We start from the raw sequence: 13,605 nt of genomic DNA, 5'->3' as shown, positions 1-13,605 counted from the left end.
CAGACCAGGCCCCGCACACGCCTGGGGGCGATCACCTGGTGGGGAAGCCGAGGCCCACGGGCACTTACCTGATCACAGGTCCTCCCGGACCGACCCAACTCCTGAGCTCCCAGGGCCAGAGCCGCAAAACTAAGTCGTGTCGGATAAAAAAACCCACGTGCAACGCAGGTGTCCACGGGTCCGTCATTAAATAAAACTGCCTGGGGCCTGGTCGGTGCGTCTAATGGTTAGAGCCTCCGCCTCCACGCCGGGTTCGATTTCTGGTCAAAGGCACGTACCTGAGTTGCAGGCTCCATCCCAGGCTCCAATGGATGTGTCTCACATCGATGTTTCTCTCCCTCTCCCTCTCCTCCCACTCCCTCCCTTCCACTCTCTCTAAGAGGATTGGATATATACACTGAGCGGCCAGATTATTATGATCTCTGAGCGCATAATAATCAGGCCACTCAGTATATATATTAGAGACCTGGTGCATGAATTCGTGCATGGGTGGGGTCCAGCCAGCCTGGCCAGGGGGAGGGGACATGGGCGATTGGCCGGCCTGCCTGCTGGTCGAACTCCTGGTGGAGGGGACAATTTGCATATTAGCCTTTTATTCTATAGGGTAGACACTGAGTGGCCAGATGATTATGGGTTCAGAGGTCATCGTCATCTGGCCGCTCCGTGTACATGCCTGTGTGCACACATATGGGGAGGAGCCCGATCTCCCCGCAGAGGAAGCCCCGTCGCTGAGGCAGAGGCCCTGCCCCTCGGAGGAGCAGTCCCGCCCCCAGGTGTGGCTGCGCGGTGCACCCCACTCCAGGGGAGAACCTGGCTGCACCCCTCGGCCAGCGACCTGGGTCAACGACACAGTGGCCGTCCCCAGGGACCACGTGGCCACGCTGTCCGTGTGCAAACGCCAGTGTCATCGCGAGAAAAACACCCAGCAAGCCCCGTGGAACCACCTGCGGGTCGTGGGGTGCCCGGTCCTCAGCACGAGGCTCCGGAGCTGCAGGCGGGGGCGCCAGGGCCTGGGAGGCCCGGGGAGGTCCAGGGAGGCCCTGGGAGGACCTGGGAGATCCTGGGAGGCCCGGGGAGGTCCTGGGAGGCCCTGGGAGGTCCTGGGAGGTCCAGGGAGGTCCTGGGAGGCCCGGGGAGGTCCGGGGAGGTCCTGGGAGGCCCAGGGAGGTCCTGGGAGGCCCTGGGAGGTCCAGGGAGGCCCGGGGAGGTCCTGGGAGGTCCGGGGAGGTCCTGGGAGGCCCTGGGAGGCCCGGGGAGGCCCTGGTAGGTCCGGGGAGGTCCTGGGAGGCCCTGGGAGGACCTGGGAGGTCCTGGGAGGCCCTGGGAGGACCTGGGAGGTCCTGGGAGGTCCTGGGAGGCCCGGGGAGGTCCTGGGAGGTCCTGGGAGGCCCGGGGAGGCCCGGGGAGGTCCTGGGAGGCCCGGGGAGGCCCTGGGAGGCCCGGGGAGGCCCGGGGAGGCCCTGGTAGGTCCTGGGAGGCCCTGGGAGGACCTGGGAGGTCCTGGGAGGCCCTGGGAGGCCCTGGGAGGACCTGGGAGGTCCTGGGAGGCCCAGGGAGGTCCTGGGAGGTCCGGGGAGGTCCTGGGAGGCCCGGGGAGGTCCTGGTAGGTCCGGGGAGGTCCGGGGAGGTCCTGGTAGGTCCGGGGAGGTCCGGGGAGGTCCTGGGAGGCCCGGGGAGGTCCTGGGAGGTCCTGGGAGGCCCGGGGAGATCCTGGTAGGTCCGGGGAGGTCCTGGTAGGCCCGGGGAGGTCCGGGGAGGTCCGGGGAGGACCTGGTAGGTCTGGGGAGGCCCGGGGAGGCCCGGGGCTGGGACAGGACGGGGCGTGGGCTGAAAGGTGAGGAATCTGGAGAATCGGTGGCTTTTAGCAAATGGCTATCCCTCCCGCCCGCTGAGGAGACCCGGAGCCATGGTGCTGACACAGGAGGTCCCGGCAGGGACACTGGCGAGAGGCTCGGTCCTGGATCGAAGGCGATTCTGAGCACAGAGCTTCCCTCCCGGCCTGCCTCCGGCTGCACGGCCTTCCTGTCCCTGTGCTCGGCGTCCCAGGTTGGGTTGGGTGTCCTCTTCGTTATAAAGTGGGTCGTGGTGTTTTATTTCAGGATAAGAATGCCCACTGTTTAGTCGGCTGGCTTATGGCACCGAGAACACGTACCGCGAAGGCCAGTGGCTGGGTCCAACGTCCACCACCGTGTGTGTGTGTGTGTGTGTGTGTGTGGTGTGTGTGTAGTGTGTTGTGTGTGTGTGTTTGTGTGTGTGGTGTATATGTGTGTAGTGTGTTGTGTGTGTGGTGTATATGTGTGTAGTGTGTTTGTGTGTGTGTGTGGTGTGTGTGTGTGTAGTGTGGTGTGTGTGTGTGTGTGTGTGGTGTATATGTGTGTAGTGTTGTGTGTGTGTTTGTGTGTGTGGTGTGTATGTGTGTAGTGTGTTGTGTGTGAGTGTGGTGTGTGGTGTGTGTGTGTGTGTGAGAGTGTGTGTTTCATTCATGATGTTTCCTTTTTTCTTCCTCGTTGTTGCTTCCCACTGAATACGTTTCGGGGGGGGGGGGTTCGGTTCGGTTCGGTTTGGGTTGGGTTGGGTTTTGCTGGTTAAAACTCGTTCTTCATGACGGCTTCCCGCTCACAGAATTCGCTCCCTTTCACCCCCTCGCCACAGGGCGGACCGCTGGCACCGGGAACCCACCTGCCCCGCCCCGGGAAGGTCAGTTCCAGGTCATTGCAGACATTTCTCCGCGTCTTCACCATCGCACCTTTCCCCGCAGAGACTTCGCCCCCCGCCTCCTCCTCTCGGCCCAGCGCCCCGTGGCCAGAGCCCTGGGGGGGGGGGGGGACCCCAGCTCTTCTGCCTGAAATGCTTTCATCGCCCCACATTTCCACGAAGCCTTGCCGGATCAGCGAATCTCTCTCTCTCTCTCTCTCTCTCTCTCTCTCTCTCTCTCTCTCTCTCTTGATTAGGGTATTGCATCTGCATCCTTATCCCCCCGTTGCCCCCCGCCCTCATCCTCCTCCGCGGGCCCCAGGCGTCCCGGGTGGAGCTGAAAAGTCCGGCGTCCGGATAACGCACTCCGTTTCCGTTTCCGGGGACCCGCTCTTTTGCGGACCCCGTTTTCTAATATTATTACATTCTGCATAATTGCCAATGGGTGTGGGTCCCCCCCCCCCCCCGCCCCGTAGCTCCCTCCGGAACCCCGTGGTGTCTTTGGTCCTTGGGGTCGGTCAGGGCGCGGCGGGCGGGGCGGCTTCCAGGCAGGCGGGGTCCCCGCGGTGACAGCAGCGGGCAGGCGTGGGGTTCGGGAGCCCCCTTGTGGCCGTCCTGCGGCGTTGCATGTTCTGCCCGCCGCACGGGGCCAGCGGGGCTCCGGGGAGTCAGCTCCGTGGGCGCTGCCATCTGCCAGCACACCTGTCCCCCCCGCCCCCACTCTGATGTGGCCACGTCCCAGAGCGACGTCACCTGGGTCACCTGGCCGGAGCCTGACGGCCCCCCACCCCACCCCACCCCCGGCCCGCGCCCCGCAGAGCCACCGGCGTGTCCTCCGGGACCGGGGCGGCCGCTGTGCGGTCACCCACGCGGGCCCTGCTACCGCCCGCTCAGGCCTGGCAGCCCCGCACCGCGTGTCCGCGCCCGGCAAAGCCCACGCCCGGCTGAGGCCCGCCGTTCCGGATGCTCCTGGGTTCCCAGCACCGTGGGCGCCCCCACAGCCGCCTCCGTGAGCCCCCCCTGCTCGGCTTAGGCTGTAAGTGATGAACAGAGAGCCGGCCGGGGTGGCTCCGTGGCTGCACGTGGACCTAGGAACCAGGAGGTCACAGTCCGATTCCCCGTCAGGGCACAGGCCCGGGTTGCGGGCTCCAACCCCAATAAGGGGACGTGCAGGAGGCAGCCGATCCATGATTCCCTCTCATCCCTGATGTTTCTCTCTCTCTCCCTCTCCCTTCCTCTCTGACATCAATAGAAATATATTTTTAAAATAAAAAAAGAATGCGTAGCGAGCCCCCGCGCTCCCCTGCGTGGCCAGGAAGGCGGGAGGAGGTGCACCTTTCCCGGGGAGATCGCGGGGCTGTGCAGTGCCGGGGCCTGGCCAGCACACCGGTCCGCGTGCCGTTTACGCGGGCCTTCGCTTCGCCTGCGACACTCCCGTTCAATCCCGTGACGGCGGGAAGCGTGTGGCCGCAGGGAAGCCGAAAGGACGGGCCGTGGGCGTGTACTGGCGCGCTCTCCCGAAACGCCATTGAACGAGAATTCCGACGACGACAGCCAACGCGTACCCGCCCTTCCCACGCCGGGCACCGTCCCCGGCATGTCACCCGGCAGCTCAGGTAACCCCACGTCCCTGCTTGGAGGGGAAACTGAGGCAGCCCCAGCTCTGTCCTCAAGGCCCCGTCTGACCCCGAACTCGGAGCTCTGCGGCTGGCCGGCTGGGACCTTAGCACAGGGTCGGCGTGCCCGCCTCCCAGGTGACAGTGAGGGTGACGCACCTGAGACCTGGGCGGGGCCGGGCCCCACGCACCGGAAGTGGGGTGCCTCGCCGGTGGGACCGTCCCCTCTGGGGTGTTGGCAGGGATGGTGCCCAGACAGCGGTTATCACGTCTGGTTCTGTCCTCCGGCCGCCTCTTGTCTGCTGAGCCTCTGAGGAGGTGGATCCGACCTCACCTGGGGGCCTGCAGGCCACACGCCCCTCCCAGCCACACACCCCTCCCGGCCACACGCCCCTCCCGGCCACACGCCACCTCCCGGCCACACGCCACCTCCCGCCACACGCCCCTCCCGGCCACACGCCACCTCCCGGCCACACGCCCCTCCCAGCCACACCTCCCAGGAGCTCGCTCCGGTGGGAGCCCAGCCCACCACCTGCAGGCGCCGGTGGCTTCCCAACTAACTAAGGGGCCTCCACCCGCCCCGCCGGCCTCAGCTCCTGGCTGGTCCCTTCCCTTCCCGTCTCACGGAGTCTGCAGGGGCCTCCGTGGGTCCTGGCCTCGGCCTGTCGTCCTGTTGCTCCCTCAGGGCCCTCCTACCCCTGCCCCCTTCTAAGGTGGGCACCAACACCCAGTGCCCCGGTCCTTCCATGACGTTCTGATTCCTCCAAACCCTCTCCCTCCCGCCCGCCCTGCATGCAGTCCTCCTGTCAGTCACTCCCCCTCCCCCCAGCTCAGGTCTGAGTGCCCCCACGCCTCCCCCTTGACCTCCCTCCCCCCGACCTCCCTCCTCCCTGACCTCCCTCCCCCCGACCTCCCTCTCCCCGACCTCCCTCCTCCCCGACCTCCCTCCTCCCCGACCTCCCTCCCCCCGACCTCCCTCTCCCCGACCTCCCTCTCCCTGACCTCCCTCCCCCCGACCTCCCTCCCCCCGACCTCCCTCTCCCCGACCTCCCTCCTCCCTGACCTCCCTCCTCCCTGACCTCCCTCCCCCCGACCTCCCTCCCCCCGACCTCCCTCCCCCCGACCTCCCTCCTCCCTGACCTCCCTCCCCCCGACCTCCCTCCCCCCGACCTCCCTCCCCCCGACCTCCCTCCCCCCGACCTCCCTCTCCCCGACCTCCCTCCTCCCTGACCTCCCTCCTCCCTGACCTCCCTCCCCCCGACCTCCCTCTCCCCGACCTCCCTCCTCCCCGACCTCCCTCCTCCCTGACCTCCCTCCCCCCGACCTCCCTCCCCCCGACCTCCCTCTCCCCGACCTCCCTCCTCCCTGACCTCCCTCCCCCCGACCTCCCTCTCCCCGACCTCCCTCCCCCCGACCTCCCTCCCCCCGACCTCCCTCCCCCCGACCTCCCTCTCCCCGACCTCCCTCCTCCCTGACCTCCCTCCCCCCGACCTCCCTCCCCCCGACCTCCCTCTCCCTGACCTCCCTCCTCCCTGACCTCCCTCCTCCCTGACCTCCCTCCCCCCGACCTCCCTCTCCCCGACCTCCCTCCCCCCGACCTCCCTCCCCCCGACCTCCCTCTCCCCGACCTCCCTCCTCCCCGACCTCCCTCCTGCCTGACCTCCCTCCCCCCGACCTCCCTCTCCCCGACCTCCCTCCTCCCTGACCTCCCTCCCCCCGACCTCCCTCTCCCTGACCTCCCTCCCCCCGACCTCCCTCCCCCCGACCTCCCTCTCCCTGACCTCCCTCCTCCCTGACCTCCCTCCCCCCGACCTCCCTCCTCCCTGACCTCCCTCCTCCCTGACCTCCCTCCCCCCGACCTCCCTCCCCCCTGACCTCGCCTCCCCCTGACCTGCCCCCCTGACCTCATCTCCCCCTGACCTTGCCTCACCCCCTCCCTGACCTCCCTCCCCCCTGACCTCACCCCCTCCCTGACCTCCCTCCCCCCTGACCTCACCTCCCCCTGACCTCCCTCCCCCCTGACCTCCCTCCCCCCTGACCTCGCCTCCATACCCAGGAATCCTCAAGTCCCACTGCCCACCTCCCTGCGGCTTGACATCCTGACTCCCTTCCGTGCTCTCGCCCGGCTGCCCGGTGTCCCCACACAGCAACCTCCCCCAGCTCTGATCCCGTCACACCACTGCCCCCTCAGAACAGAACGGGCCGGGACCCCTCCTCTCAGAGCCCAAACCCAACCCCTGCCCACGCCCACCCGCGGCCCAGCGTCCACCATGCTCGGTTCAGCCCCCGACACCCCAGGGTGTCCCTCCCAGCGGGGTTGAGGGCTCCCAGCACCTGCAGGTCCTGGTCCTCCCTCGGACCCTCCGCTCAGTCTGGAGGCCGCCTCCCACAGGGCCGGGACGGGCGGTCTCCGCCTGGGCGCCGCATCAGGGCCGGGCGGAGGGTGGGCGGACAGCTGACCTCCACGGGGACCAGGGAGCTGAGGAGAAAGGGAACAAAGGCCACGGGGACCACCGGCCAGCCCTCTGGTGCCTGACCCCGCAGGCCCCGCGGAAGCCAGGGAGGGGCAGGCCTCGTCCCGAGGCAGATGCAAAGGGCCAGCACTTCCGGCCACAACCCACAAAGGCCCCGGTCCTAGCCCTGCAGGGCCACAGCCCCAGCTCATGGGGGCCATGGGGCCTCGCCTGGGCCTCGCCTGGGCCTCGCCTGGGCCTCACCTGGGCCTCTCCTGGGGCCTCACCTGGGCCTCACCTGGGGCCTCACCTGGGCCTCACCTGGGCCTCACCTGGGGCCTCACCTGGGGCCTCTCCTGGGCCTCACCTGGGCCTCACCTGGGGCCTCGCCTGGGCCTCTCCTGGGCCTCACCTGGGGCCTCGCCTGGGCCTCTCCTGGGCCTCACCTGGGCCTCACCTGGGGCCTCACCTGGGCCTCACCTGGGCCTCACCTGGGCCTCACCTGGGGCCTCACCTGGGGCCTCTCCTGGGCCTCACCTGGGGCCTCACCTGGGGCCTCTCCTGGGCCTCACCTGGGGCCTCACCTGGGGCCTCACCTGGGCCTCACCTGGGCCTCACCTGGGGCCTCACCTGGGCCTCGCCTGGGCCTCTCCTGGGCCTCACCTGGGCCTCACCTGGGCCTCACCTGGGGCCTCTCCTGGGCCTCACCTGGGCCTCACCTGAAGTCTCACCTGGGCCTCACCTGGGGCCTCACCTGGGGCCTCTCCTGGGCCTCACCTGGGCCTCACCTGGGGCCTCACCTGGGCCTCGCCTGGGCCTCTCCTGGGCCTCACCTGGGGCCTCACCTGGGCCTCACCTGGGCCTCACCTGGGGCCTCTCCTGGGCCTCACCTGGGGCCTCACCTGGGCCTCACCTGGGGCCTCTCCTGGGCCTCACCTGGGCCTCACCTGGGCCTCGCCTGGGCCTCTCCTGGGCCTCACCTGGGCCTCACCTGGGGCCTCACCTGGGCCTCACCTGGGCCTCACCTGGAGCCTCACCTGGGCCTCACCTGGGCCTCACCTGGGGCCTCTCCTGGGCCTCACCTGGGCCTCACCTGAAGTCTCACCTGGGCCTCACCTGGGGCCTCACCTGGGGCCTCTCCTGGGCCTCACCTGGGGCCTCACCTGGGCCTCGCCTGGGCCTCACCTGGGCCTCACCTGGGCCTCACCTGGGGCCTCACCTGGGGCCTCACCTGGGCCTCACCTGGGGCCTCACCTGGGCCTCACCTGGGCCTCACCTGGGGCCTCTCCTGGGCCTCACCTGGGCCTCACCTGGGGCCTCACCTGGGCCTCACCTGGGCCTCACCTGGGGCCTCGCCTGGGCCTCAGAGACACAGTCGGAGGGCACAGGGGCCATTAAACCAGTCAGGACAGAGCGGGGCCAAGGTACTGGGTGAGAGACCAGGGCGGCCAGGGAGGGAGCGACCAGCCGGAGGCCCAGCCAGGTGGACTGGGGTGTCCCGGGTCAGTGAGCCCCGTCTTCTCTATCCCGGGAGGAAGCCGAGCTGGGGGACACCAGATCCCACCTGACAGGGCGACAGGAGCCTCAGGCAGGGCTGCCCCACCCCCCAGTATCCCCATAGCTGCCCCCCGACCCAGGGCAGCAAGGCTGCTCCGGGGGAGGCTCCAAGGGGACCCCGAAAGAGGCAGCGGGAGGTCAGGCAGACCCTCCTGACCCCACGCTCCGAGCCTGGGGTCCCGGGCCGCTCTCTGTCCCTATGTGGCTCCCCAGGGCAGGCCAGACGGGGACAGGACAGACCGGCTCCGCCTCACGGGGCGGAAGGGGCTGGCTTGGCCAGACACGCAGAACCACAGGAGCTGGCCCTGCAGGCCCCACGCCTGGTCCTCCCAGGCCTCACACTCCTAAGACCACACCACACACTGCCCCTCGTGCTCTCCGACCCTGCCGTCTTCCCAAGCGGCTCCCACTGACCCCACGGCCCCTCCCCGGCGCCCTGCACTCCCCAGTCCCCCTGCCGCGTGGCTGACTCCCAGGCTCGGGCACCACCGAGCCGGTCCGCCTGCTCCCCACTTGGGCGCCCGCGGCCCACGCTGCTGCCGGGAGGGGTCGAAGGAAGGGCCAGGCCCAGGACGGGGTAGCCATGGCCTGGTCCCTGCCCCAGAGGGCCGTGACCCCAGAGGCCGCTGGCTGCGGAGTAGGGGGTCCCCACAGCCGGCCGCGTGGCTCGGCGGTTGAGCAGCAACCTATGAACCAGGAGGTGACGGTTCGCGTCCCTGTCGGGACACATGCCCGGGCTGCAGGCTCCACCCCAGGGTGCAGGCGGCCGATCGATGATTTGCTCTCTCCCCCTCTCCCTTTCTCTCTGAAATCAATAAAAACATAAAAATAAAAAAAGAGCAGGCGGCTCCCAGAGGTCAGACCCCATTGGCAGTAAGTGTGGGGATGCAGGGGATGCAGGGGGTGACATTGCCACCTGCCCATGGGGGCCCTGTGACCTTCGGCCACGCCCTGAACCGCTGCTGGAGGAAAGGCTCCAGGGGACCCCTCCGGGCCCCAGCTCCAGCCCTCTGAGTGGTTGGCACAGACCCTCAGGGGTCAGGGGTCAGGGGTCAGGGGCCTGGGCCATGCCATGGGGAAGTGCCCCGGCCCCGCCATGCTCCGAGCCACCTGAGATGCGTCACCACTCCCAGGCACCATGCAGGCACCCAGCCAGGCGACAGCCCCCCAGAGGCTATCGGCCCCCTGGGTCTGACCGGGGTCCAGGTCACACCACAGCGCAGGGACCCTGGCGGAGGCCAGGTGAGATCTCAAGTGGGCATCAGTGCCCTGTCCTCCCTGCCCCTCCGGGGTGCCAGGCTGCCTGGGCCAGGGCTGCTGTGGGCGCCAGGGCATCGGCACCAGGGCCAGGCTCCATGCTCCTGGCCTAAGGCTGCAGGGCCCAGTCTGGGGGGCCCTCGGGCACCGCAGCAGAAATGGGCTTGGAGACACTTCTGGGCCTGAGAGGCGGGGCAGGGACATGGGCCCCGCATCCTGGGGGTGGGTCTGGGTCAGCCTTAGGGTGCCCCTGGGGATGGGGACAGTTGAGATTGGAGGGCTCTCTGGGATGGCAGCAATGGCGCCCCCCGCAGGAGCCCCCCCTTTCCTCCTCCCTCCCCCCCCTCCCCCAGCATCACTCTCTCACACACACCCCATCCCCCTCCCCAGGACGCAAACAGGTGGCACGTGAGACTTTGGGTACAAAACTGTAAACATGAGTCTTTAAAATGACAGAGGCCTCTTGGCCCCCAACTCTGAGCCAGAGGCCCCCAGGAGGGACCCCAGGGACCAGACCTCCCTCCCCTCTGTCTTCCCTCCCCTCCCAGGCCCGGCAAGCAGGGGAGGGCCTTCCCCTCCGCACACCCGCTGCTCTGGGGCTGAGGTCCGGGGTCCGAGGGGTCCCTGAGATGAAAAAGCAGCTGCAGGCCAGGCACTCCCAGCACCCGGCCCCGTGGGGAGCCCGCCCCACCCCTTCCATGCAAACTGCACACCCCACCAGCCAATGTCTCCGCGCCACCACCCCCCACGGGTGTCTGGGGGGGGGGTGCGGGCGGGCAGGCCCTGTCACGTGTCCAGAGCGTCGCGCGTGGGCGAGGGCGCGCGGGGGCGGCCCGGCGGGCCGTGCAGCGGCGGGGGAGGCGGCCCCGAGTTGCGCCGCTGCGAGGGCGGCGGCGGCTGCAGCTCCAGGGCGAGCGCGGGCGGCGGGAAGTCGCGCACCTGGCGGCGGTACTCGAGGAAGGTGCAGGCCTTGGTGGCGAGCGCCACCACGTTCTTGCCGACGAAGATGGCCGAGACGCGGCTGTCCCGGGAGAGCGCCAGGCTGGCGGCGCGCGCCAGCACGGCCACCACGTTGACGGTGACGAGGCTGAGCACGGGGTAGAGCATCATCTTCTGCGGCGCGATGTGCTCGCCCTGCATGCTGACCTCGCTGAGCGCCACGCACGGCAGCACGAGCAGCAGCATGTAGCAGTAGAAGAAGGTGAGGCCCTCGGCCCACAGCGGCAGCCCGGTGCGCGGCGGCTCCCACAGGCCGGCCTGCATGTCCAGCAGGTCCAGCAGGTCCAGCGCCACCCAGAAGAGGCGGCCGCGCAGGTCCTCGCGCTTGCGGAAGGTGCGCACGTACTCCATGCGGTCGAGCGCCACGAGCAGCAGGAAGAGGCCGGGCACGCACACGGACAGCAGCAGCGTCAGCGCCTTGCGCGCCACCGGGTCCCCCGCGCCGCGCCGCGCCGCCTTGTAGTTCTGGAAGATGAAGTAGAGCTTGATCTCCAGCACGAAAATGTAGAGGAACCAGAGGATCATGGCGTAGCCGCGCTTGGCCGTGCGCACCTCGGCGCCCACCCACACGGCCACGTAGCGCAGCACCAGCAGGAAGCACACGTCGCCCACCAGCACGATGATGCACACGCCGATCTTGCGCGGGCCCTGGTTCTGCTGCACCAGGTAGGCGTCCATGACCGCCATGCTGCCCACGATCACCAGCGTGGTCAGGCACACGTGCCGCCGGTCCGGGGGCGGCAGCACCATGGTGGGCCGCCGGGACCCGGGCCTGGGGGCGCGCGGCCCCCGCGGAAGGCGGGGCGAGGCCCGGCAGCGGCGGCGCTCAGCCCGCGGGCATGGCGCCGCGGGGCCCGTCCAGCCGCCCCGAGGGCGCCACGGCTCCCGGCCCGCGAGCTCGGAACCTGGGGAGACCAGAGAGGAAAGGTCAGAGCGCGGCGGAGCGGCCTCCCGCCTCCCGCGCCCTCCCTCGGTGGCTCGCGCGCGCCCAGGCGCGTCCCGGACCGGAGGCGGCCGCGGGGCCCCCAGGGGGCGCTGCAGCCCCAGCGGAGACCCGCGCTCTCCTTCCCGCCTCCGCCCGCAGAGAAACGGAACGGAAGTGGCTTCTCCGCGCCGCGTGCGCGCGCGTCCCCCGGGCCCCGTGGTTCATCCCTGCCGAGCCCACGCCGCCCTCCCTCCCTCCGGCTCTGGCGGCCTAGGCCCCACGCCTGAGGCCGTTCCCGCGGGGCCCCGGGCGCCCTCTCTCCCCGCGCCGCGCCGGGCGGGCCTGCGCCCTTGGGGAGTGGGGAGGCCGGGAGGCCCAGGCCCCATCCTGAGAGCCGGGTTTCTGATCCAGGACAGAGGCGTCCAAGTACTGAGGGTTCCATCCCACAAGCCTCGCTGCCCGGCCGACTGGTCTCCCCGGGCCCACCCTCCACGGCCTGAGGACCGTTCTCTCCGCGGCTCGCACAGCCGGGAGGCTGGCGCCCTGGCCGCGTCTCCTGCCCTGGCACCTGCCCCTGCCCCTGGCCAGCACCCCCGCTGCCTGCGCACTGTGGAGCGGCCCCCTGCACCCCCGCCCCTGCACCTTCACGCGAGACTCAGGCAGCCCCCCAGGCTGTGCCAACCTGGACCCCGTTGGGGTCCGCAGCCCGGGGCCTCCCACACCCCGGGCACCAGTTGCTGTGGCTGCGCCGGTCAGAATCCCACACGGGCTGAGGGTCGCACCCCTGGGCCGGCTCCGTCCCGGGGGGGGGGGGGGGCCCGGAGGCCCGGAGGCCCGCACGCCCTCACCCACCCAGCGTCACTCACTTCCCGCCAGGCCCCTCGCCCCCTCCCCTCCACGGCCCGGCCCAGGGCGCTGTTTGCTGTCGTGTCTGGACAGGGACGTAAAGCGGAACGCCACCCGCGCCGGGAGCAAGTGCAGGGCCTGCTGCGATGACCACGCGGCCCTCACTGATGGGGGGACCGCCCCCCCGGACCCCACCACTCAGCTCACACCTGCAGTAGAGGGTGCCGCTGCCTCCCCGGGGCCATGCGCCCCTGCTCCCCACCCAGACACACCCCCTCCGCTCGGCCCAGGGAGCCCCCCCACAGGCACCAGGACCTCCTCCGGCTGCGGCGGCGGCCTGGGCATTTCCTCCCGCAGCTCCGCGGGGCCAACGAGCCAGAGCGGCACCCCGCCCCCCTCCCCGCTCCCGCACGGCTCACCCCGTCCCCGCATCCACTCCCCCGCGGCCACTCCAAACCCGAGCGGGACCCCATCCCCAGGCGAGCGCACGGAGCCGCCCGGTCCCTGCGCGCACAGTCCAGAAGGGCCTGCACCCCCTCCGCAGCTGGCCCGGCCCTCCCGCCCCGGCCGCCAGGCCGCCGGGTCCCACACGCCCTCCGCCCCGAACTCACAGACGGCCTCGGCCTCTGGCCCGCCGGCCCCGCGCTCTGCTCCCCAGAACCAGCCTCTGTGCCCACGACGGGGGGGACCAGGGCCGCCCCCGCGACAGCCCCCACCAGACCGAGGTCCGAGGAGGGCCGGGCGGCTCCCGCAGGCTGCGCCTCGCTGCTGCGCCCAGGCCTCCCGCCCGCGCCGCCCGCGCCCCGCCGCCCCTGCAGCCGGCAGCGCGCGCCCGGCCCGGCCCCCGCCCCGCTCCACGGACGCAGCCGCCCGCCGGCCCCGCACCTACCCGCCCCCGGCCAGATGCTGCGCCCTGCGGGCCCCGAGCCTCCGCCCGGCCCAGGCCGCCTCCTCCGCGGTCCGCTCCGCGGCGGCCCCCGACCCCGCCCGAGGCCCCGCCCCGCGCCCCACGAGCCCGGCCGCCCGCGGGGATGGGGTCCGGCGCCGTTGCCACGGCGACAGCACTGCGCAGCGGCGGCGCGGGCGGCACTGGGGAGCCGGACACCCCCAGGCCCACGCGCAGGCCCGGAGTCCTCCCACCCCTCTCACCAGAACCCAGAGACAGCCGGCGGGGGCGCCCTGAGATCCCGCAGCAGCCCCAGCCCGGACCGCCCGCGCGGTGACCCCCCCTCGCCCGCGTCAGCAGGCCTGTGGGACC

At 70.5% G+C, this 13,605-nt stretch overlaps 1 protein-coding gene across 2 annotated transcripts; it reads right to left on the bottom strand.

Annotated features, from left to right (window-relative positions):
- Positions 1–10,102: 10,102 nt before the first annotated feature.
- TMEM121 (transmembrane protein 121) lies at positions 10,103–13,330 on the bottom strand. 2 transcript variants are annotated; one of them, XM_079767710.1, is made up of 2 exons: positions 13,237–13,330; positions 10,103–11,481 (listed from the first exon to the last, which is right to left on the bottom strand). In XM_079767710.1, exon 2 carries the CDS (start codon positions 11,324–11,326, stop codon positions 10,364–10,366), a length of 963 nt encoding a protein of 320 aa, XP_079623836.1. In that variant the 5' UTR covers positions 11,327–11,481; positions 13,237–13,330; the 3' UTR covers positions 10,103–10,363. The 2 variants fall into 2 exon arrangements, with proteins under 2 accessions (XP_079623836.1, XP_079623837.1); XM_079767711.1 differs by lacking the exon at positions 13,237–13,330 and adding an exon at positions 12,959–13,121.
- Positions 13,331–13,605: the final 275 nt, after the last annotated feature.

The sequence above is a fragment of the Cnephaeus nilssonii genome, assembly GCF_951640355.1.
Source record: "Cnephaeus nilssonii genome assembly, chromosome: 4".
NCBI lineage: Eukaryota > Metazoa > Chordata > Mammalia > Chiroptera > Vespertilionidae > Cnephaeus > Cnephaeus nilssonii.
The sequence above is the reverse complement of the archived record's forward strand: the minus strand, read 5'-3'. Positions and strand labels throughout refer to the sequence as shown.